Here is a 23,139-nt window from a genome sequence, read left to right on the forward strand (position 1 = left end):
AATTACCTCTTTAAAGATTCTGTCTCCAAACACAAGTCCTATGTTAAAGTACCAGGGGTTAGGACTTTAACAAATGAATTCTGAGGGAACACAACTGAGCTTATCATAGTAAATGATACCTTAATAATGCTGTTTTAAAAGTCAATTTCATGAAAAAAAAAAAAAAGCGGGATGTTGTCTCTAGAGGCACAGTTTTGGACTAAAAGATATGTAATGACCAGATCTAAAATATGAACCTAGATAGGATTTTTAAAAAACAGGTATAAAAGACATTCTTTGAACAACTGAGGAAATCTGAACGTGAGTTGACCAACACATAATGGATAATGATTATATCTTATGTTTGGTATTATAGAAATATTATTAAAATTTTTAGATATGAAAATGGTGTTGTGGTTAAGAGAGATGTTCTATTCTTAGGAGAACGCACACAGGGGCATTTTAGCAGTGAAGTGTCATGAGAGAGAGAAAATAAGTATGACAAAAAAGAAATTAAACACTTAATGAACCTAGGTGAAGGGAATATGGGTATTCCTTATAATATTCTTTTAATTTCCCTATACATTTGAAAAATTTTATAATAAAAAGTTGGAAGAATACAATTAGCAGTGAACTCTGAAGGGGTAGAAAGTTCTGTAGAAAAGGCACCTACCTGTATCCAAGATTTCCTTCATTCTTTTCCTTCCTGGCTAATTGACACAGAAAATATACTCTTCTAAAGCTCACATCCAGTTATAGCTTTTTATAAGTAAGAAATGATTAGTGTTTGTTTCTACTACATAAAATCTAGAATAAAACATACCATAGATTTTAGAGTTTTAAAAATTTGACAGGGAGCTCAGTGGTAAAGAATCTGCCTGCAATTACAGGAGACCCAGGTTCAGTCTCTGGATTGGGAAGATCCCCTGGAGGAGGCCTTGGCAACCCACTCCAGTATTCTCGCCTAGAGAATCCCATGGACAGACGAGCCTGGCAGGCTACAGTCCATGGGGTCACAAACAGTTGGACACGACTGAAGTGACTGAGCACGCATGCACGCAGCAAAGAGGTCACAGAGTAGAGATGGCTAGAGGGTAAAGAATTGGCCTGCAAAGCAGGAGACACAGAAGATGTGGGTTCAAACCCAGGGCCAGGAAGATTGCCTGGAGGAGCAAAGGGCAACTTACTCTAGTATTCTTGCCTGAAAAATTCCATGGACAGAGGAGCCTGGCAGGCTACAGTCCACGGGGTTGCAAAGAGTCAGACACGACTAGGCAACTAAGAACTAAGCACATTTAGAATAACAGATGACAAAAGCAGAGACTTTTTAAAATAGGAGCAGCAAACCGGTGGCCTGTGGGCTGACAAGATGTGTTCTATTTGGCTTACATGGCATTTAACAATCAGGAGATATTACCTAGAATATAGACTTCAACTTTTCCTGGGTGAATCCAAAGATTTGGCATATGGGTCTCTAGAGAGGTCACAACAGATTACAGTGGTAGCTGCTCCTTGACCAGTATGAACTTCATTCATTTCTAAACCTGACTCCTAAAGGAATTTTACTTTTTCACAGAGGAAATGGGTAAACAGCAAGCTGTCCCTTCCGCTAGGATTTGCTTTATCCTCAGCTCTCTCCTTCATATGGATACAGCTAATGAGAATGTTGGGTTTCCCTGGTATCTCAATGGTAAAGAATCTGCCTGCTAATGTAGGAGATGTGGGTTCGATCCCTGGGTTGGGAAGATCCCCTGGAAAAGGAAACAGTAACCCACTCCAGTATTCTTGCCTGGGAAATCCCATGGACAGAGACGCCTGCTGGGCCTCAGTCCATGGGGTCGTAAAAGAGTCAGACATGACTTACTGACTAAAAAAACAACAACAATAATGAGAATACTATATTGGGAGGAAGGTGAAATTGAAGTGGGAGATTTTGGAAATTTATTATAATTTTACAGTTCATAAAATCTCTGCCCAATAGTAATTAAAACTGTCATTGGCACAAAGATAGACAGTAGACCAATAGAACGGAGTAGAGAAACTAGAAAGAGACATATGGCCACTCTGATTTATAACAAATGTAGTGCTGAAGAGCAAGTGGGGAAAGATGGTCTTTTCAATATGCGATGTTGGGCCAATTGTTTATATGGGAAAAAAATAAACCCTGAGCTGTTGCCTTGCACATACAGAAAAATCAATTCTAGGTGGACTGTGAGATGTCAATATGAAAGGTGCAGCGATAAAGCTTATAGAATATGATAGATGAGGATATTTTCACAACCTTGGGATAGAGAATGCTTTCTTAAGGAAAAATAAAAAAGCATCAACCTCAGAGGAAAAAACGGATAAACTGAAGTATACCAACATGAAAAATGTTGCTCATAGAAACACTAAAGGAATGAAAAGGCAAGTCACAGAGCTGGAGAAAGTATCTATAAGATCTATAACTGCCAATGGGCACATACACAGAATATAAAAAGAACTTCTAAAAATCAATTTTTAAAAGACAGCCCAACAGAAACACAGCAAGAGACATCAACAGGCAATTTACAGAAGAGGTCCAAATGACCAGTAAACACACAGCAAAGGGCTCAACCTTATTAGTAATAGGAGGACAAAGAAAACCCACAATATGTATCTGTCAGTGGATCAATGGATAAAGATGTGGCATACATATATGACGTAGCATTATTCAGCCACGAGAAACAAGGAAATCCCGCCATTTGCAACAACGTGGGTGAATCCTGAGGGCATTATGACTGAAATAGGCTGGGTAGAGAAAGACAAATACTCTATGACTGCCGTCACCAGTCTTTCTGGCACCGGGGATCGGTTTCGTGGAAGACAGTTTTGCCATGGACTGGGGACGGGCTGGGGGCGCTGGATGGTTTCAGGATGAATCAAGAGCATTATGTTCATTGTGCACTTTATTTCTATTCTCTGGTAGCTCAGCTGGTAAAGAATCCGCCTGCAATGCAAGAGACCCCAGTTCAATTCCTGGGTCAGGAAGCTCTGCTGGAGAAGGGACAGGCTGCCCACTCCAGGATTCTTGGGCCTCCCTGGTAGCTCAGCTGATAAAGAATCCACTTGCAATGTGGGAGACCTGGGTTTTATCCCTGGGTTGGGAAGATCCCCTGGAGAAGGGGAAGGCTACCCACTTTAGTATTCTGGCCTGGAGAATTCCATGGACTGTACAGTCCACGGGGTCGTAAAGAGTTGAACTTGACTGAGTGACTTTCACTTTATTTCTGTTATTACATCAGCTCCATCTCAGATCATCAGGCATTAGATTAGAGGTTGGGGACCCCTGCTATTGATATCACTTATATATAGAATCTAAAAATGAAAAACTCAGAGAAACAGAGAGTAGAGTGGGGGTCACTAGGGGCTCAGGGGGAGGTGCGGAAAACGAAATGTTGGTCAGAGGGCACAAACTTCCAGCTAGAAGATGAGTAAGTTCTTGGGGCCTGTTATACAGCATGTTGATTACAGCTAATACGGCATTACATAACTTGAAAGTTGCTAAGTGATCAGCTCTTCAGTGTTCTTACTACAAAAAAGAAATGGCAATTATGTGGTGTGATGGAGGTGTCATCTAACGCTATGGCGGTAATCATACTGCAATAGATCAATGTATCAAGTCAACACACCTTAGACTTACACAATGCTATGCGTCTGTTATATTTCAGTAAAGCTAGACCCGTCCCCCACACGTGTAACTACCACACCTACCAGAATAGCTAAAATTCAAAGGACTTTCAGCTTTGCAAATAAGATCTATACCATTTTTCTAGATTTCACGTATATGTGTTAATATATGATATTTGCTTTCCTCTTTCTGATTTCACTGTGTATTGCAGTTAAGGGAGAAAGGGCGGGGTGGGAAGAAGTAGATTGGGATTGACATATATACAAGACTGATACTGTGTATAGAAGAGACAAGTAATGAGCACCTACTGTGTAGCACAGGGAACTCTCCTCAGTGCTCTGTGGTGACCTAAATGTGAGGGAAACCCAAAAAAGAGGGGATACGTGTATATGTACAGTGCATTCACTTTGCTGTATAGAAGAAACTAACACAACATTAAAAACCAACTATACACAAGTTAAAAAATAAAAAAAGACTGTCAGGACCTAGTGTTGGAGAGAAAATGGAGCAACTGGAACTTTCACATGTTGGGGGTGGGGTAGGGTTGTAGACCAGTGTGACCACTTTGGAAAACTGGAATTATCTACTGAACAGCAATTTCATGCCTGGGTACTTGTCCAATGAAAAAGTATGCATCACTTGGGGCTGGTGCACTGGGATGACCCAGAGGGATGGTACGGGGAGGGAGGTGGGAGCGGGGTTCAGGATGGGGAACACGTGTACGCCCGTGGCGGATTCATGTTGATGTGTGGCAGAACCAATACAATATTGTAAAGTGTTCAGCCTCCGATTAAAATAAATAAATTTAAAATTAAAAAAAAAACTATAAAAAAAGTATGCATCATACCAATACCAAAACACATGCATAACAATGATTCTAAAAATTTCAAATATCCATCAAGATGTGAACAGATAAACAATTTGTGGTGTATTTGACAAGGAAATACTACAAAGCGGTGAAAATGAGCAAACTAGAATTACAGGAAACCACATAGATGTTCCCATGAACATAATGTTGAAAGAAACACAAAAAGGAATACACAATGTTTGATTTCACTTACATTAAGTTCAAAATGGGCAAAATTATGCCTCTGAAAAGGAAAGAAGAGATAGTGACTGGGAGGGGGCATATGGGTTTTTTTTTTTTTTTTTGAGTCTTATATCTTGATTTTGGGAATGGTCCCAAAATTATACCAAAATGGTCCCAAAATTATCAAGCTATAAAGCTATGGTTTTTCTAGTAGTCAGGTACGGATGTGAGAGGTGTACCATAAAGAAGGCTGAGAGTCGAGGAATCGATGGTTTCAAACTGTGGAGCTTTGAGAAGACTCTTGACAATCCCTTGGACAGCATGGAGATCAAACCATTCAATCCTAAAGGAAATCAACCCTGAATATTCATTGGAAGGACTGATGCTGAAGCTGAAGCTCCAATACTTTGGCCACCTGATGCAAAGAGACAACTCACTGGAAAAGACTCTGATGCTGGGAAAGATTGAGGGCAGGAGGAGAAGGGGGCAACAGAGGATGAGATGGTTGGTTATGGCCTATTTGAAGCACTGTTCTCCCACTGGCACTTTCCCACCAGGAAAACCTAATGACCTACCCTCAGTATTCAGCAGGTCCAAATGTGACTCGGGCCTTAAGGACAACAGTCAAAAATTGCAGAGAGAAGAGATCATTTATACCCCCAAATGAATTAGTCATTACTCATGCTATGCTAGGAGAAGTCAGGGAAGACTATGCATAGATTTGCAAATGCTTAACAAGGAGCTGAAGGACCAATTTGGATCGTGCAGAACTGGTTGCCATGGTGAGGCCTCATCAGAGACACCATTCAGTGTCACTGCAGGATGAAACTCTAATGGTTTGTTGGGTTGGCTAAGGATTCATACCTTAGCCTGGCACTGGCCCAGGCTGGATGGCAAGAAAGGTAATTGTTAGATAGGGGACACACAAAGAGGGACTTTCCTGGTGGTTCAGTGGCTAAGACTTCATGCTTTCAATGCAGGGGAGCCCAGGTTCGATCCCTGGTCAGGGAACTAGATCTCTCGTCAAAACTAAGAGTTTATAGGCTGCAACTAAAAATCCCACATGCCACAACGAAAAGGTCCCACGTGCTGCAACTAAGACCTGGAGCAGCTAAATAAATGAACATTAAAAAAAAGAAGATACACAAACAGAAGTAGAGATAGAGAGTGGCAGAAACTGACACCATCTAAGCATCATTTTGCTGGGAGGGACACAGGATAACATGGTCTCTCAGAGCTGCCTTAAAACCTGAATAGTGCCCTGGGTTCCCATGAGATTTCTTTCCCTTACTACCGTGTGTATCCTTTCTTTAAACACAAATCAAAATAGTATGGTATATGGTCATGTTGGGGCCTAGGGCAGGCCCCCAAATATGTATCAATGGCATATTGAGTATTTTGAATTAAAGTTACTTAAGAAGCAGCCAATGCAAAAAGGACACTTTGACCCTCCTCTCCGTTTCTCTGAAACCAGGAAATAAATCTCTCGTATGAAAGGTGCCCTCTTTGGACCCAGAGAAAGACATCAGTAGGACCAAAGACAGACAACTCAGGTCCGAGAAGCCTGTATAAATAAACCTTGCTCCTTCTTCACTAACTTACCTCCCAGGCTCACCCCTTGGCTTAAATTCCTTATAATCACGCCCGAACCTAGTTTCTTTGTCCTTCCAAATCCTCACAAATTTATTGTTTCTTTATACACAAAGATATTAAGTTACCCACTCTTAGACATTCTCTGCGCATCTTTTTACGATCTCCCATTAAAAAGCAGAGACATTACTTTGCTGACAAAGGTCCATATAGCCAAAGCTATGATATTTCCAGTAGTCATGTATGGATATGAGAGTTGGACCATAAAGAAAGCTGAGTGCTGAAGAACTGATGCTTTTGTACTGCTGTGTTGGCGAAGACTCTTGAAAGTCCCTTGGACTGCAAGGAGATCAAACCAGTCAATCCTAAAGGAAATCAACCCTGAATATTCATTGGAAGGACTGATGCTGAAGCTGAAGCTCCAATACTTTGGCCACCTGATGAGAAGAACTGACTCATTAGAAAAGACCCTGATGCTGGGAAAGATTAAAGGCAGGAGGATAAGGGGACGACAGAGGATGAGATGGTTGGATGGCATCACTGACTCAAAGGACATGAGTTTGAGTAAGCTCCAGGAATTGGTGATGGACAGGGAAGCCTGGCATGCTGCTTCCATGGGGTCGCAAAGAGTTGGAAATGACTGAGCGACTGAACTGCCTGATGCCCATAAAACTAAGTTGGGTTTCCTCCTGTTAATCTGTCTTGTGTCAACTTTATTATTAGTCCAGCCACAGATACTCAAGAGGAACAGAGGGAATCTCTCTCCCCCTTCCCACAATCACAATCTGTTCCCCGGAGCCAGAAAAAATCACTGACACAGGACAGGCAGCTGGGCAAAAGCAGGAAGGAAGAGCAGAGAACGAGAGGAGCAAAGGGTGGGATCAGTAGTTAGGTTTTTATTGATTACCCTTATTTCTGAAAACTTTCCAACTTGATTCTGAAACACAGTGTTTCCAGAGTTCTTTTCCTTCCTGGAATAATTCATAACCTTATGGAACTGGAGAGAAATTAGAACTCATTTGGCACATTAGAAGAGAAAGGAGAAAGCGGAGGCCCAGAAAGAGCGGAGATTTCTTTTTCATTCCATTTCCTTTAGTCAATCTCTTTTCCCCACCATTTAAGCATGATGTTCTTGAATCATCTGCCCCTTCTCCCTCTAGACTGATAATTTCAGCCTCAAATTATACATGTGTCTGCTCCTAAATTTTTATCCTAAGTGCTGAATGCTATGCTCTTTTATACAATGTTAGACTCCAGTGATCGACGGAATGTTTACTTACAAGTGTCATCAGTGTCTGAAACTCAACTTGGTTAAGACTGAAATCTTTCTCCATCTCCTCTCAGCTTCTTCATCCCTGCCATGAGCATTATCATTTTTAAAGCTTCCTTGTCGTAAACTCTTTTTTAAAAGATTTTTTGATGTGGACTATTTTTTAAGGCTTATTGAAATTGTTTCAATATTGCGTCTGTTTTGTGTTTTTTGTTTGCTTGTTTTTTGGCCCCAAGGCATGTGGGATTTTTAGCTCCCCAATCAGGGATCAAACCTGCACCCCTTGCATTGGAAGCCGAAGTTTTAACCACTGGACTACCAGGGAAGCCTCCTTAAACTTTTAAAATTTCAAAATATTTCATACAAAAAGGGTAAAGAATAAAATAATATTCACATCCTTATTATTCAGACTTAATATTTGGCTGTATTTGCTTCAGATTGAAGGACATCTTTACAGACGCGGCTGGAAGTCCCCAGCCCCATTCAATCTGCTCCCTCCTGAGAGGTTTGATGCTTGGGTGGGGCTGATCCCCTGGAGGAGGGCATGGCAACCCACTCCAGTATTCTTGCCTGGAGAATCCCATGGACAGAGGAGCCTGGTGGGCTACAGTCCCTGGGGTCCCAAAGAGTCAGACACAACTGAAGCGACTTAGTATTATAGCACAAAGGCTGAGGAGCCTCAGGACTGATCCAGGAGGTGCAGGGAGCCAGGGAAGGGAGTGGGGAGGTGGCTCAGGGTGGGAGGGTGGCCAGTAGGGCCCATTATTAAGCAGCTACTATGGTGGGCAGCACAGCTTATTCCTATAGAAAAGCTCCTGCAAATAATGTAAAACACACTTCAGAATTATCATGGACAATGAATGGTGCGGCTTGGAGGATTTATATGCCCACACCCACTAGTCATGTAGGTGGCTAGGGGTGGGGATTATTTCCAGTCAAGGGTCCCAGCAGTCTGTGGGGACCTTTGAACAAAGATGCTGGCTATTGGAAGTTAGGCTGGAATGTACAAAAGTGGAAAGGACATCAAAGGGATGTGGGTGACAGCGTCGGTGACAGTGTGTGTCCTGCCTGCTGACCTCAATTTACCTTTATGTTTACCTAAACATTGTTACTTTAAAAAAATACATTATTGATAACATTGATGATGATGATGATGATGAAGAGGAACAGTGACTATAACTATACACCAGTCAACATGAAAAAGGCAGAAAATAACTTCGGTTCAAAGACCTGTTTAACTACTTACTGGATTTTTATCATGCACCTGATTGCTCTCTCTTTAGTAGAAAGTAAGAAAAAGAAATACACATTTTACTAGACTTTGACAAAATGTGACCTTCTCCCTCATCTTCCTTCATCTCCTTCTTCAAGACTATGGGGTTAATAGGCTTAAATGGTGATTGATATGAGATTATAGGTCTTTGCTAAGAAGACTACCTATGATCAAGAATGTCTTAGAACATCATTTCCTTCTAAGCTGAAATACATTAGCCTTTTTACTGAAAGAAAGCTGAGCACCGAAGAATTGATGCTTTTGAACTGTGGTGTTGGAGAAGACTCTTGAGAATCCCTTGGACTGTAAGGAGATCCAACCCGTCCATCCTAAAGGAAATCAGTCTGGAATATTCACTGGAAGGATTGATGCTGAAGCTGAAACTCTAATACTTTGGCCACCTGATGTGAAGAACTGACTCACTGGAAAAGACCCTGATGCTGGGAAAGATTGAAGGCAGAAGGAGAAGGGGACGACAGAGGATGAGATGGTTGGATGGCATCACCAACTCGATGGACATGAGTTTCAGCAAGCTCTGGGAGTTGGTGATGGACAGGGAAGCCTGGCGTGCTGCAGTCCATGGGGTTGCAAAGAGTTGGCACATGACTGAGCGACTGAACTGAACCAACAGGGAGAAAAGTGTGTATGTATGCATATGCAGTGGGGGGACCAGGTGATGCAGTCAAACTTCAACTCCATCGTCAGGCAATAAGCCTGCAGCAATGTTCTAAGTTATTTAGCAAAGCCAGGAACAGCTTGCCTTCCTTGAACCTCACAACCAACAGGACTCCTGATTTAACAAAATAAAAAACTGTAAAACAATATGTTTCCTATTTCCTTTTGCAGAGGCCAAAAGGATTTAAAACAATCTTTAAATAATATTCCTCCTAGATCTCATGATTGGACAAACACAGACCTCTCTCTCTAAGAACTAACAGATAGAAAAATCACCTGAGACATGGAAAGATCCAGCAGTCCAGGGGGATCTTTTTCAAGAATCAGAACAGTTACTTGTTAAGCAGATCCCATAGAGCAGAATAAAAATTTTTTTAAAGTTTCATATTGAGATTCAGGGGCTTCCCAGGAAGTGCAAGTGGTAAAGAATCTGCCTGCCGATGCAAGAGATGCAAGAGACGTGGGTTCCAGCCCTGGGTTGGGAAGATCCCCTGGAGAAGGAAATGGCAACTCACTCCAGTATTCTTGCCAGCAAAATCCCAGGGATAGAGGAGTCTCGTGGGCTACAGTCCATGCGGTCATAAAAAGTCAGACATGACTGCACGTGTGAAAGAGAGGTAATGGTTTCATAAAGTTGTTCTCTACTATTTCTTTACCTGATTCCACTTCCACATAAAAACAAGCCTTATGATAAATCAATAAGGAAATACATTTTGTGTCACCGTAGTTAAGCTCTGAGTAGGATAAAGAAAGGTCACATACAATGCAGAGTCCTACACTTTCAAACAAAATGTGCCTTTGTTATTCTATTTGAAGCTTTGGATACTCCATACAGAAAATTGTTCTTCTGCATAAAATAGGAGACGGGCTGAACATTTCAGGAATTCATGGGCTCTCTAAAGCCCCAAAGGTTCTTGTGATCTGTTGACACCCTCGGGGTCCATGAGAACCAGGTTAAGAATCCTTTGTTTAGAGTGAAGCAGAGAGCACTTACGTTGTATAGAGGGATAGTCTTCATCACCTTGTACTGCTTAGTGGGATCCATTTTATACAGGTGACGGTCAGTGACAAAAATTGCTCGATCTTCCACCTTACTAAATCGATTCACCTGTAAGAAAAAAAAAGTAAACCATAATATCTCATCAAGAATGAGATCAAACCATCTGCCAGGAAAACATCTAGGGGCCGGAACAAGACCTTCTAGAACTAACACCCCCAAAAGATGTCCTTTTCATTATAGGGGACTGGAATGCAAAAGTAGGAAGTCAAGAGATAGCTGGAATAACAGGGAAATTTGGCCTTGGAGTACAAAACGAAGCAGGGCAAAGGCTAACAGAGTTTTGCCAAGGGACTGCACTGGTCATAGCAAACACCCTCTTTCAACAACACAAGGGAAGACTCTACACATGGACATCACCAGGTGGTCAATACTGAAATCAGATTGATTATATTCTTTGCAACCAAAGATGGAGAAGCTCTATACAGTCAGCAAAAATAAGACTGGGAGCTGACTATGGCTCAGATCATGAACTCCTTATTGTCAAATTCAGACTTAAATTGAAGAAAGTAGGGAAAACCACCCGGAGAAGGCAATGGCACCCCACTCCAGTACTCTTGCCTGGAAAATCCCATGGACGGAGGAGCCTGGTAGGCTGCAGTCCATGAGGTTGCTAAGAGTTGGACATGACTGAGTGACTTCACTTTCACTTTTCACCTTCATGCACTGGAGAAGGAAATGGCAACCCATTCCACTGCTCTTGCCTGGAGAATCCCAGGGACGGGGAGCCTGGTAGGAGGCCGTCTATGGGGTCGCACAGAGTCAGACACGACTGAAGCGACTTAGCAGCAGCAGCAGCAGCAGCAGGAAAACCATCAGACCATTCAGGTATGACCTAAATCAAATCTCTTACAATTATACAGTGGAAGTGACAAATAGATTCAAGGGATTAGATCTGATAAGAGCGCCTGATGAACTATGGATGGAGGTTTGTGACACTGTATGAGGCAGTGATCAAGACCATCAGCAAAAAAAAAGAAATGCAAAAAGGCAGAATGGTTGTCCGAGGAGGCCTTACAATTAGCTGAGAAAAGAAGAGAAGCTGAAGGCAAAGAAAAGGCAAGGTATACCCATTGGAATGCAGAGTTCCAAAGAATAGCAAGGAGAGATAAGAAAGCCTTCCTCAGTGATCAACGCAAAGAGAGGAAAACAACAGACTGGGAAAGACTAGAGATCTCTTCAAGAAAATTAGAGATACCAAGGGAACATTTCATGCAAAGATGGGCACAATAAAGGGCAGAAATGGTATGGACCTAACAGAAGCAGAATATATTAAGAAGAGGTGGCAGGAATACACAGAAGAACTGTACAAAAAAGAGCTTCATGACCCACATAATCATGATGGTGTGATCACTCACCTAGAGCCAGACATCCTGGAATGTGAAGTCAAGTGGGCCTTAGGAAGTGTCACTATGAACAAAGCTAGTGGAGGTGATGGAATTCCAGTCAAGCTATTTCAAATCCTAAAAGATGATGCTATGAAAGTGCTGCATTCAATATGCCAGCAAATTTGGAAAACTCAGCCGCGGCCACAGGACTAGAAAATTTCATTCCAATCCCAAAGAAAGGCAATGCCAAAGAATGTTCAAACTACCACACAATTGCATTCATCTCACACGCTAGCAAAGTAATGCTCAAAATTCGCCAACCCAGGCTTCAATAGTATGTGAACCATGAACTTCCAGATGTTCAAGCTGGTTTTAGAAAAGGCAGAGGAACCAAAGATCAAATTTCCAACATCTGTTGGATCATCAAAAAAGCAAAAGAGTTCCAGAAGAACATCTACTTCTGCTTTGACTATGTCAAAGCCTTTGACTGTGTGGGTCACAATAAACTGTGGAAAATTCTTTAAGAGATGGGAATACCAGACCACCTGATCTGCCTCCTGAGAAATTTGTATGCAGGTCAACAAGGAACAGTTAGAATTGGACATGGAAAGGCAGACTGGTTCCAAATCAGGAAAGGAGTACATCAAGGCTGTATATTGTCACCCTGCTTATTTAACATACATGCAGAGTACATCATGTGAAATGCCAGGCTGGATGGATCACAAGCTGGAATCAAGATTGCTGGGTGAAATACCAATAACCTCAGATATGCAGATGACACCACCCTTACGGCAGAAAGCAAAGAACTAAACAGCCTCTTGATGAAAGTGAAAGAGGAGAGTGAAAAAGTTGGCTTAAAACTCAACATTCATAAAACTAACATCATGGTATCTGGTCCCATCACTTCATGGCAAATAGATAGTGGCCCCATCACTTCCATGGCATCTCATGGAAACAGTGGAAACAGTGGCAGACTTTATTTTTCTGGGCTCCAAAATCATTGCAGATGGTGACTGCAGCCATGAAATTAAAAGACACTTGCTTCTTGGAAGGAAAGCGATGATCAACCCAGACAGCATATTAAAAAGCAGAGACATTACTTTGCCAACAAAGGTCCGTCTAGTCAAAGCTATGGATCTCCCAGTGGTCATGTATGGATGTGAGAGTTGGACTAAAAAGAAAGCTGAGCACCGAAGAATTGATGCTTTTGAACTGTGGTGTTGGAGAAGACTCTTGAGAGTTGCTTGGACTGCAAGGAGATCCAACCAGTCCATCCTAAAGGAAATCAGTCCTGAATACTCATTGGAAGGACTGATGCTGAAGCTGAACCTCCAACACTTTGGCCACCTGATGTGAAGAACTGACTCATTAGAAAAGACCCTGATGCAGGGAAGGATTGAAGGCGGGAGGAGAAGGGGACGATGAGATGGTTGGATGGCATCACTGACTCGATGGACATGAGTTTGAGCAAGCTCCAGGAGTTGGCAATGGACAGGGAAGCCTGGCGTGCTGCAGTCCATGGGGTGGCAAAGAGTTGGACACAACTGAGCAACTGAACTTATTCTGGTGGTGGAGCCAAATTCTATAATAGATGTTATCCAGCTATGACCACTCTACTGGATGCAAAAGAGATGGAAAAGGAGTAGGTGCTTCCAGATTTGTGGACTTTTACAATGTAAAGGTCACAGTTTTACAATTTATCAGGGAAAACAAGAAAAACCCATAAGAACAAAAAACATGTAACCCAGACAGTACAACAGAAGTGAATAGGCAACCCACAGGAGAAAATTTTTGCAAATCATATATCTGAAAAAAAACTCTTATTTAATGAATACATAAAGAATATATGTTGTATCTAGAGTACATAACTCAATAATGAAAAGACCAAAAAAATGTTTTTAAATGGGTGAAGAATTTGAAGAGACATTTCTCCGGAGCAGATATACATGTGGCTGTAGAAAAACATGAAAAGGTGCTTGAGATCACTGGCCATCAGAAAAACACACATCAGAACCACAGTGAGATATACCACCTCACGCCCACTAGGATGGCAATAATGTAAAAGACGGACAGTAACAAATGCTATCCAGGGTGTGGAGAAAGTGGATCCGTCATTACTACTAGTGGGGGTCTAAGATGATACAGTCCCTTTGGAAAACAGCCCGGCAGCTCCTGAGACAGTTAAACACAGAATGCCCACCTGGCTCACAAAGTCCCCTGTTAAGATATACCCAAGGGAACTGAAAACACATCCATGGAAACACTTGTGCCTGAATGTTAACAGCTGCCTTAATCATAACGGCTGCAAAGTAGAAACAGCCCAATGTCCATTAACCGAGGAATGAATAAATAAAATGTGATCTATCCGTACAATGGAATATAATTGGCAATAAAAAGAATGACTCTTGATACCTGCTACACCATGAAAGAACCCCGACAGCATGCCAAGAAGCCAGTCACAAAGGACCGCGTGTTATACAATTCCATTCATATGAAAAGTCCAGAATAAGCAAATCTATACAAACAGAGCATAGATTAGTGGCTTCCCTGGGCTGGGGGAAAGGGGAGGTTTCGGCATGGGGGGACAGCTAAGGGGTGTGGGGTTTCTTTACAGGTTAATGAAAATGTCGACAACTGGTTTTAGTGATGGGTATTCAACCCTATTCTAAATTCATGCACTTTAAAATGGTGAAAGATATGTTATGTGAATCATATCTCAATGAAAAGTGAAAGTGTTAGTCACTCAGTCGTATCTGTAATTAAGATGAAAACAGACTCTATGTGGTAAAATAGTAACTACTCTTGGTAGCAATGATTTACTTCATGTAGCAACATTTTTTTTGCCATAAAGGAAAACCAGCACCTGTCAGCCTACTTGAAGCAAGGTGCTTGCAGAGTTTCTGCATAGTTTTTCCAAGCTGTTTTGCACAACCTCCTGCGATGCTTTGTGAGAGACAGGGTTCCAAGTCAAACTGGTTTGAGGAACTGCAAACCACAGCCTCCCCTGGGGTGTTCAGAGCCCACCGATACATCAAGCTTCATAGAATTCTGCATTATAAGACCATGTTTAACCCATCATTCCTGGTGGTTCAGATGGTAAAGAATGTGGGAGACCCGGGTTCGATCCCTGGATTAGGAAGATCCTCTGGAGTAGGAAACGACAACCTGCTCCAGTATTCTTGCCTGGGAAATTTCATGGACAGAAGAGCCTGGTGGGCTACAGTCCATGGGGTTGCAAACAGTCAGATGTGACTGAGCGACTAACACTTGCACACTTTTTTCCTGAATACACTTACTTGTAGAATTCTTTAAAAAAAAAATCATATTTAAGGGAACACTGGTTTGTGAAAACCCTCTTGGAGAACACTAGTCATTTGTATCCATCTTAGGATATGGAAAACAAAGAACCTCTAACATGGAATTTGAATAGCAAGTAAAAGTCGGGCTCCTCATCTTTTGTGAGATCACACGGGGAAACAGATTAAGTGTGCTGCAAACGAATATGGAAAAAAACAACTTGTTGCATCACTTCTCAAGGTCACGCAAGATTTGAAAAACAGTAGGCCATAGTGCTCAAGTGCAGACTCTAGCTCTTCAGATGATATGTCCATGAGTCAATCTGGAAACCAACAGACAAAACCCTCAAAGCAACAATTCCACTGAAGCACTGTTTAGAAATATTACATTCTTTTTATGCAGAAATGTAATTTCTAAGGAGCACAGGTCATAAGTCTTTACCTTGAGCTTTAGCAGCTCAAATCATCCTTAATGCATAAATCAAGTGAGTGGGAAGGACATTAATGTAACCAAGGAAAAGCTTTGAGTTGCATAACTTAGCTAAATCAAAACAAATTAAAGACAAATGTTTTCGAAACAAATGTGAATTTATAAATTCAGATTTAAAGTAATTCTAACATAGGAAGGGACATAATTTTTCTTCCTCTTAAATCATAAAGTAATAGAAAAACTTGATCACAGATTCAGTGTTAGATAGGCTCTTATCTGATTTCTTCTATTACCCAAGCTAAAATCCTCAACCAGAGAAAAATCTCTAGTTATCTTGCTCTTGCCTGAACACTTCTAGGGATCTGTCTGTAGGTTTTGTCAGCTCCACAGGGGCCAGATATAAAGTTTCCCTGGAGTCAGACCAGGAGAAAACACATTATGGGTGAGAGTACAACCAGTCCATCCTAAAGGAGATCAGCCCTGGGTGTTCACTGGAGGGACTGATGCTGAAGCTGAAACTCCAGTACTTTGGCCACCTCATGGGAAGAGTTGACTCATTGGAAAAGACTCTGATGCTGGGAGGGATTGGGGGCAGGAGGAGAAGGGGACGATAGAGGATGAGATGGCTGGATGGCATCACCGACTTGATGGACATGAGTTTGAGTGAACTCTGGGAGTTGGTGATGGACAGGGAGGCCTGGTGTGCTGCAGTTCATGGGGTCGCAAAGAGTCGGACACGACTGAGCAACTGCACTGAACTAAACTATTTGCACAGGTCTCCCACCTTAAAGGGCATTTTATAGCTGTGTGTGTGCTAAGCCGCTTCAGTCACATCCTACTCTTTGTGACCCTGTGGACTGTGGCCTGCCAGGCTCCTCTGTCCATGGGGATTCTCCAGGCAAGAAAGAATACTGGAGAGGGTTGTTATGCCCTTCAGGGGAATCTTCCTGACCCAGGGATCAAATGCATGTCTCTAATGTTTCCTGCATTAAGCAGGTAGGTGCTTTACCACTAGCACCGCCTGGGAAGCCCTTTTATGGCTGTAGCTATGGAAAGCGATTGTTTCAGAAAGAACCAAAACATAAAGAAGAGGACTTGACTAAAATCATATCAAGTTTACCTACATATGTCCTGGACGACTGGAAAGTTGCTAAAGATGACATTATGTAAGCTATGATGTGAAGAAACACAGTGTATTATTTTGCATTGCACTTAGAAATACAGAAGCATGACTAAAACATTTTCCGTTTGTTTTTCTGCAGTAGGACCTAGGGAGACACATGTTGTCAGACATCAAATTGTCATCACTAGAAAGATAGAATTAGGGATGCCAGGTTTTTCTAAGCAGATGATGTAATTCTCAAAACCATCCGGCTCTCTCTGATCAGTTGTCCTGATGACTAATTTGACCGTGATACTAGAAAGGAAGTATCCTAGATAGTGGATATGAGAATTCACTAAAATGGTACATTCCTTTGTCAAATTAAAAAAACTGGCATCATGGCTTATACTGTTTTGTGTGGGTGTGCGAATCTGGTTAGCAAAAGTCACTTCTTGGTTGTCTCATGAACTCTAGGTATACTGATCAATTAGAATTTCTGGATCTAGAGTTCAGAATTCGACTCTACACTTTGGTAACCAAGATACTACCAGCAAGCTTTCCATGGTGACATTTCATTCGACGTTTAAAACAGGCTGCTCTCTAGTTTGTTAAAAAGTCTGTATAATATTGAGTTGATCTCTTCTTCCACAGAATATCTGAATGCTAACATCCATTAGGTAAGAACACATACACTACCCACTCCTCTCAGCGCCTGGTAATGACAGTTCCACTTGCTATTTCTATTAATTTGAATGTTCCAGATATTTCATGGAAGCGGAGTCAAACAATACTTGTCCTTTTGTGTCTTATCACTTAGATAATATCTTCAAGGTGCATCCACCCTGCAGCATGCATTTCATCCCGTCATGGCTGAGTAGTATTCCATTGGATGGATATGTGTATTCTTTATTCAAATATCTGTTGATGAACATTTGGGCTGTTTCTACCTTTAACTACTGTGAAGAATGCTGCTATGAACACTGAAGTACAGTCAATGATCTTTTAAAGAGATTTAAGTGATAGGAAAAAGATAATATATTTACCCATGTAGCTACCACTTTTCCTGTTCTTCATTCTTAGGGGTATGTCCACGTTTCCTCCTGCCTGGAAATATTCACTTCCCTAATTAGACTTTATAGCCTAACCCTAATATTGTAGTCACTTCAGTCATTTCGTCAGTGCTTCACCATATAAGCAGGTGGAGCCTGTGGATGATGTAGCCAGTCATGGACCTCTTGTTCCGTCTGGCTGTGGTCATAGCTAAGTCAGTTTCACCTGAATCAGTCTTTTCTTTCCAGGGAGGTCTGTTTCCAGCCTGCCTTACCTTACGGACGTGACAGGAGAAGAGGACGTTCATGTATTTGTCCTTCCGTTTTAGTTCATTCGCAACGGGCACGAATGTGCCTGAGGTCTGAGGTGTATCTGGTTTCTGAAAGAGACAGGAAACGTGGTAAAAGGTGTGTGCTTAACATTTTAGATGAAAACATCATCTGTTACTGCTTTATACCTCTGCTCATGTATTTTCACACAGGTCCTTTTCACCTCCCCACCCCAGATGATAAGCTACTAAAGGGTTATTCTAACACCAAAGATCCTAGAATATTTTAAAAATCAAGAATGGGAGAGAGGATGAAATACAGCGCTGGGAATAACTGATACAAAGGTGGGTAATTAAAAATAGTTGCTGAATTATGCAAGAGAAGGTTTAAATGATCAAAGCCAGGTTATTGAATGTACCTAATTCATATGGATAGAAGGCAGAGAACACTCTCTCTCTCTTTCTGGTTTAATATTTATTTATTTGGCTGCATCAGCTTTTAGTTGTGGCTCACAGGCTCTCGAGCACGGTCTCAATTATTGTGGCTCAGGGCTTAGTTGCCCTGAGGATGTGGGATCTTACTTCCCCAACCAAGGATCAAACCAGTGTCCCCTGCATTGCAAGGGAGATTCTCTACCACCAGACCACCAGGGAAGTCCTGATAACTCTCTTTAAAGTGAGGGACATACCCATGTGGTACACTTAGAAGCCGTACAGTCTTTTAGTTTAGTATCTCCCGTAAGATTTAGCTTCTGAAGGTGTCTTAGTCTTTCTATAAATTCCTGGAGAAAACGTCTTCTCTTTCTTTGTTAAAGGAGAGGAAGTAGATTGCACTTTGTTCTCTTGGACTTACCGAAGCAAGATAGTTGCCCTCCCAGGCTCTCTGGAGCCCAAGGTCAGCCCTTTGACCCTTCAACATTTCCACGGCTGCAACCTTTGCTCTCACTTGAGGCAAGTCTGAAGCAGGTATGGTCTTGATAAGTTGGGATGCTCTCCATCTATAAGTAAACAAACAAAATGTTTTAAGACTTTAAAAATACCATCCTATTCATTCTCAAAAATAACTGAAGCTGCCTTTAAGTAGAATTAAATTACTTCCACATCACCCTGAAAAAAAAAAAAAACTTCCAAAATATACATAGAACGTGTTAAACGACGTAACAGTTTTATGTGGAGAGAGATTTTTGTAAAACTTCCTTTGCTGTTTGCATGTTTTGGAAGCAACCAGAACTTAGGGATACATGGACTCTCTTAATATCTATAGTTAGGGCATAAGAACTCTGGCTTCATCATTCATTCACTCATCAAATGTTTTCTAGGAACTTACTAAACTTCAGATGCTGTTCTAGGGAGCAGAGGCACAGCTGTAAACAGACAGACCCTTTCTGCTAGGTGCTGATGTTCTAGAAAGCAGAGTTTAGTGTTAGTTGCTCAGTTATGTCTGACTCTTTGTGAGCCCATGGATTGTAGCCCACCAGAATCCGCTGTCCATGGGGTTCTCCAGGCAAGAATACTAGAGAGGGTTACCATGCCTTCCTCCAGGGGATCTTCCCAACCTAGGGATTGAGCCCATATCTCATATGTCTCCTGTATCAGCAGGCAGGTTCTTGACCACAGAGCCACCAGGGAAGCCCCAGAAAGCAGAGGCAGATGAGAAATAAGCGAGTGAGTAGACACCCAGTGTGGATGATGGAATTAGGGCTATGAAAGAAAACACGACAAGGAACCGGGGAGAGGAGTGCGACAGAGGGAAGGAGCAGAGAGCAGGCGTCAGACGCGAGGCTGGTCTGGAGGCACCCTGACAAGGACAGAGGAGCAGGAAGCGGCGGGGCCCGCTGTATGGATGCTTGGGCAAGGGTGTTTAGGATGAGAAAACAGTGAGCGCCGAGATTCTAACGCGTGAGCTGGCTTGGTGTCTGAGGGAACAGCAAGGAGCCCTGTGAGCCGGAGCAGGAACCTGCGGGAGGGGGACCGAAGAGCGGGTGTCAGGGAGAGAGCTGGGGCCAGAACCCACAGTGCCATGGAGGCCACGTGTCGGGTCAGTCTGTCCCCTCTTCACTGCCCACCGTGGCCCAGGACCGGGTCCACCGCGGACTGACCCCAGGGGCCTGTGGCAAAGAGCTGTGCTGGGGAATTCAGATCTGACCCACCCAACCTGGGGGGTAGGCGGGCGGGGCGGGGGATGAGCACACACTTCTCCTCCTGATCAAGCAAACCTCCATCTCCAAACACATGCAGCGGATGACAGCTGCTGCTGGCAAGCTCAGCAGCCTTGACCCCAGGAAGAAGCTGGGTGCGAGGAAGGCACCCGGCCTTCCCAGGATGAAAAAGAACTGCTGTGAGGAATGAGAAGGTGGCTGAAGCTAGAAGCACAGAGATGTTATAAGAAAACAAGGCCCCGCGATTCAGAGCAAAATCCTTGAACACACTTCTCTCAGGATTCTACAGATCAAAAGTGCAAGGATCAGTTAAATACCATGCAGCAATGAGACCAGGGGTTGGTAAACCACAGCCCGTGCCAAATCTCACCCATGGAGCTAAGAATAGTTTTTACGTGTTCAACAAAACAAAACTATGTGACAAAGACCATGTGGAGCCCATAAGCCCTAAAATATTTACTATCTGGCCCTTTACAGGAAAAGAGTGCCTTTGAACCAGATTAATCCAACTGGCAAGACTCTGTGTGTGTGTGTGTGTGTGTGTGTGTGTGTGTGTGTGTGTACAATCAACACACAGAGCAGATGTATTATTTTCAAAATGCTCATTGACTGTAAGTCTTAAGAAGGCTGGGGATGGTCTTTCACAGCTTTCTTATTTATCACTGTATCCACACGAAACCTAGGTCAGTGGCTCTGACACAGCAGGTGCTCAGTAAATATTTGCTGAGTAAATCAACTGAATTTTACACAAAATAATCAATTCTAGGCCATACATAAAACCTCCAAGCCTTAAAAAAGAAGACTGTACAGTCTACACTGCAACATTATCAAAATCAATAATTCTTTGCAGCTGCTAAAATTATAACATAGATCTTTATTTACTGTGATGGACAGGTCTCCAAGACTTATTTTTAAGTAAAGTCATACAGCCACACATAGATTCCTGCTTATAAAGAAAGCTGAGCACAGAAGAATTGATGCTTTTGAACTGTGGTGTTGGAGAAGACTCTTGAGAGTCCCTTGGACTGCAAGGAGATCCAACCAGTCCATTCTGAAGGAAATCAGTCCTGAATATTCATTGGAAGGGCTGATGCTGAAGCTGAAACTCCTATACTTTGGCCACCTGATATGAAGAGCTGACTCATTTGAAAAGACCCTGATGCTGGGAAAGACTGAAGGCAGGAGGAGAAGGGGACGACAGAGGATGAGATGGTTGGATGGCATCACCGACTCAATGGACATGAATTTGAGTAAACTCCGGGAGTTGGTGATGGACAGGGAGGCCTGGCGTGCTGCAGTCCACGGGGTCGCAGAGAGTCGGACAAGACTGAGCAACTGAACTGAACTGTGGAAATAAAGAGAGGGAAAGAAACCCAGATAGTATGAGCAAACAGTTCCACAGTACTTACTATGTGCAGGCACTATCTGAAATGCTTTATATCTATTTACTCATAATCCTTTCAGAACCCTATGAATGGGTGCTATGATAACGGCCCTTTTCCAGATAAGAAAACAGAGGCACAGAGAGGTTAATTCATTTGTCCAAGGTTACACAGCTGGTCAGTGGCAGCTAGATTCCAGCGTTCGCGTTCTTAACCACTATATCATACTTCTCTTATATGGGCATTATACGCTTGTAAATGTATAGACAAAGATTTAGAAGGGTACAAACTAATTGTTAATAAGCGCTTATCTTAGGGGAAAGAAAGAAAAGACAAGAGACAGTGTGGAGGATTTCAACTTTATATCCTATAAAATTCTATATTATGTCCCTTAAAAAATGACATGTATTCAGGTATTGCTTCCTTACTTTTTAGATTATGTAAAAAGTGCAGGTGACAGATGATATAATTCATGGAAAAAATGAATCTGCACACTAAGAAGGCTCTGCTGAGCTTTACAGCTGACAGTTATGGGTCACACTGGACAGTGGAGGGTTGAGGTTCTTTTGCGTTCATTAATTTTCTCCTGTCCTATTTTTTTCTTTGTATGAGCAAACCTTTTTTTTTTTTTTTGAAAGCAAATGAGATACATATCAAAGAGCTTTCCTCCCTTTTTAAAAAAAAAAAAAAAAAATCTTTTTTTTTTTTTCTTTTGATATTTGCCACCAGTTTACATTCAACACATCAATCAGTTCATGGTGTACTTGGTAGAATACCATGATGCCAAATGACCATATTTGAGAACCATTAGCTTAGAGGAGCCTGGCATGCTATAGTCCATAGGGTTGCAAAGAGTCAGACATGACTGAAGCGATTTAGCACAGTTTAGTTTATAGGGCTTCCCCAGAGGCTCAGAGGATGAGCTGGTTGGATAGCATCACTGACTCAATGGACACGAGTCTGAGGAAACTCTGGAAGATAGTGAAGGACAGGGAAGCCTGGCGTGCTGCAGTCCGTGGGGTCACAAAGAGTAGGATACGATTTAGGGACTGAACAACAATGGCTCAAGAGCTAAAGAATCTACCTGCAATGGGTCAGGAAGATCCTCTAGAAAAGGAACTGGCAACCCACTCCAGTACTCCTGCCTGGACAATCCCATGGACAGAGGAGCCTGGAGGGCTACAGTGCTTGGGGTTGCAAAGGGTCAGACGCGTCTTAGGGACTAAAAACACACATATAACCGTTTATGTGACGATGCTGTATGTAAGACATAGCTAAATATATCCGGTGCATGCTGGCAACAAACAAGCTTTAAAAAACAAGAAGAAAGAAGCTATGAATAACTACAAAGTCAGATTCAGGGAAGTTTATTAAAAAAATGAAGATTAGCTGGGAAGGTATCAAATGTGACATGGATGTTAATTAATTTATTTACTTATTTGTTTTTAAAAATAGCTTGCTCTATAACAGTGTTTTCTTTCTTTTATTTTAAAATCACCCAGGACCTCCGCTTGGGCTGTGCTCCCCAGCACCATTAAACAGGACTTTTCAGAGGTAAGACCTGGGCCTCACTGTATTTTACAAACTTTTTGTGAATGTCA

General features: G+C 42.2%; 1 protein-coding gene across 1 annotated transcript in view; it reads right to left on the bottom strand.

The window, feature by feature from the left end:
• Positions 1–23,139, bottom strand: part of MYO1D (myosin ID) — a 358,754-nt gene that overhangs the window by 134,729 nt on the left and 200,886 nt on the right. The window contains exons 18-20 of the mRNA XM_005896664.2: positions 18,851–18,995; positions 18,004–18,108; positions 10,461–10,574 (exon numbers count right to left, since the gene is read on the bottom strand). Coding sequence (XP_005896726.2) covers positions 10,461–10,574; positions 18,004–18,108; positions 18,851–18,995 — 364 coding nt within the window. The remainder of the gene's footprint in view (positions 1–10,460; positions 10,575–18,003; positions 18,109–18,850; positions 18,996–23,139) is intronic.

Source organism: Bos mutus, chromosome 19 (assembly GCF_027580195.1).
Source record: "Bos mutus isolate GX-2022 chromosome 19, NWIPB_WYAK_1.1, whole genome shotgun sequence".
NCBI lineage: Eukaryota > Metazoa > Chordata > Mammalia > Artiodactyla > Bovidae > Bos > Bos mutus.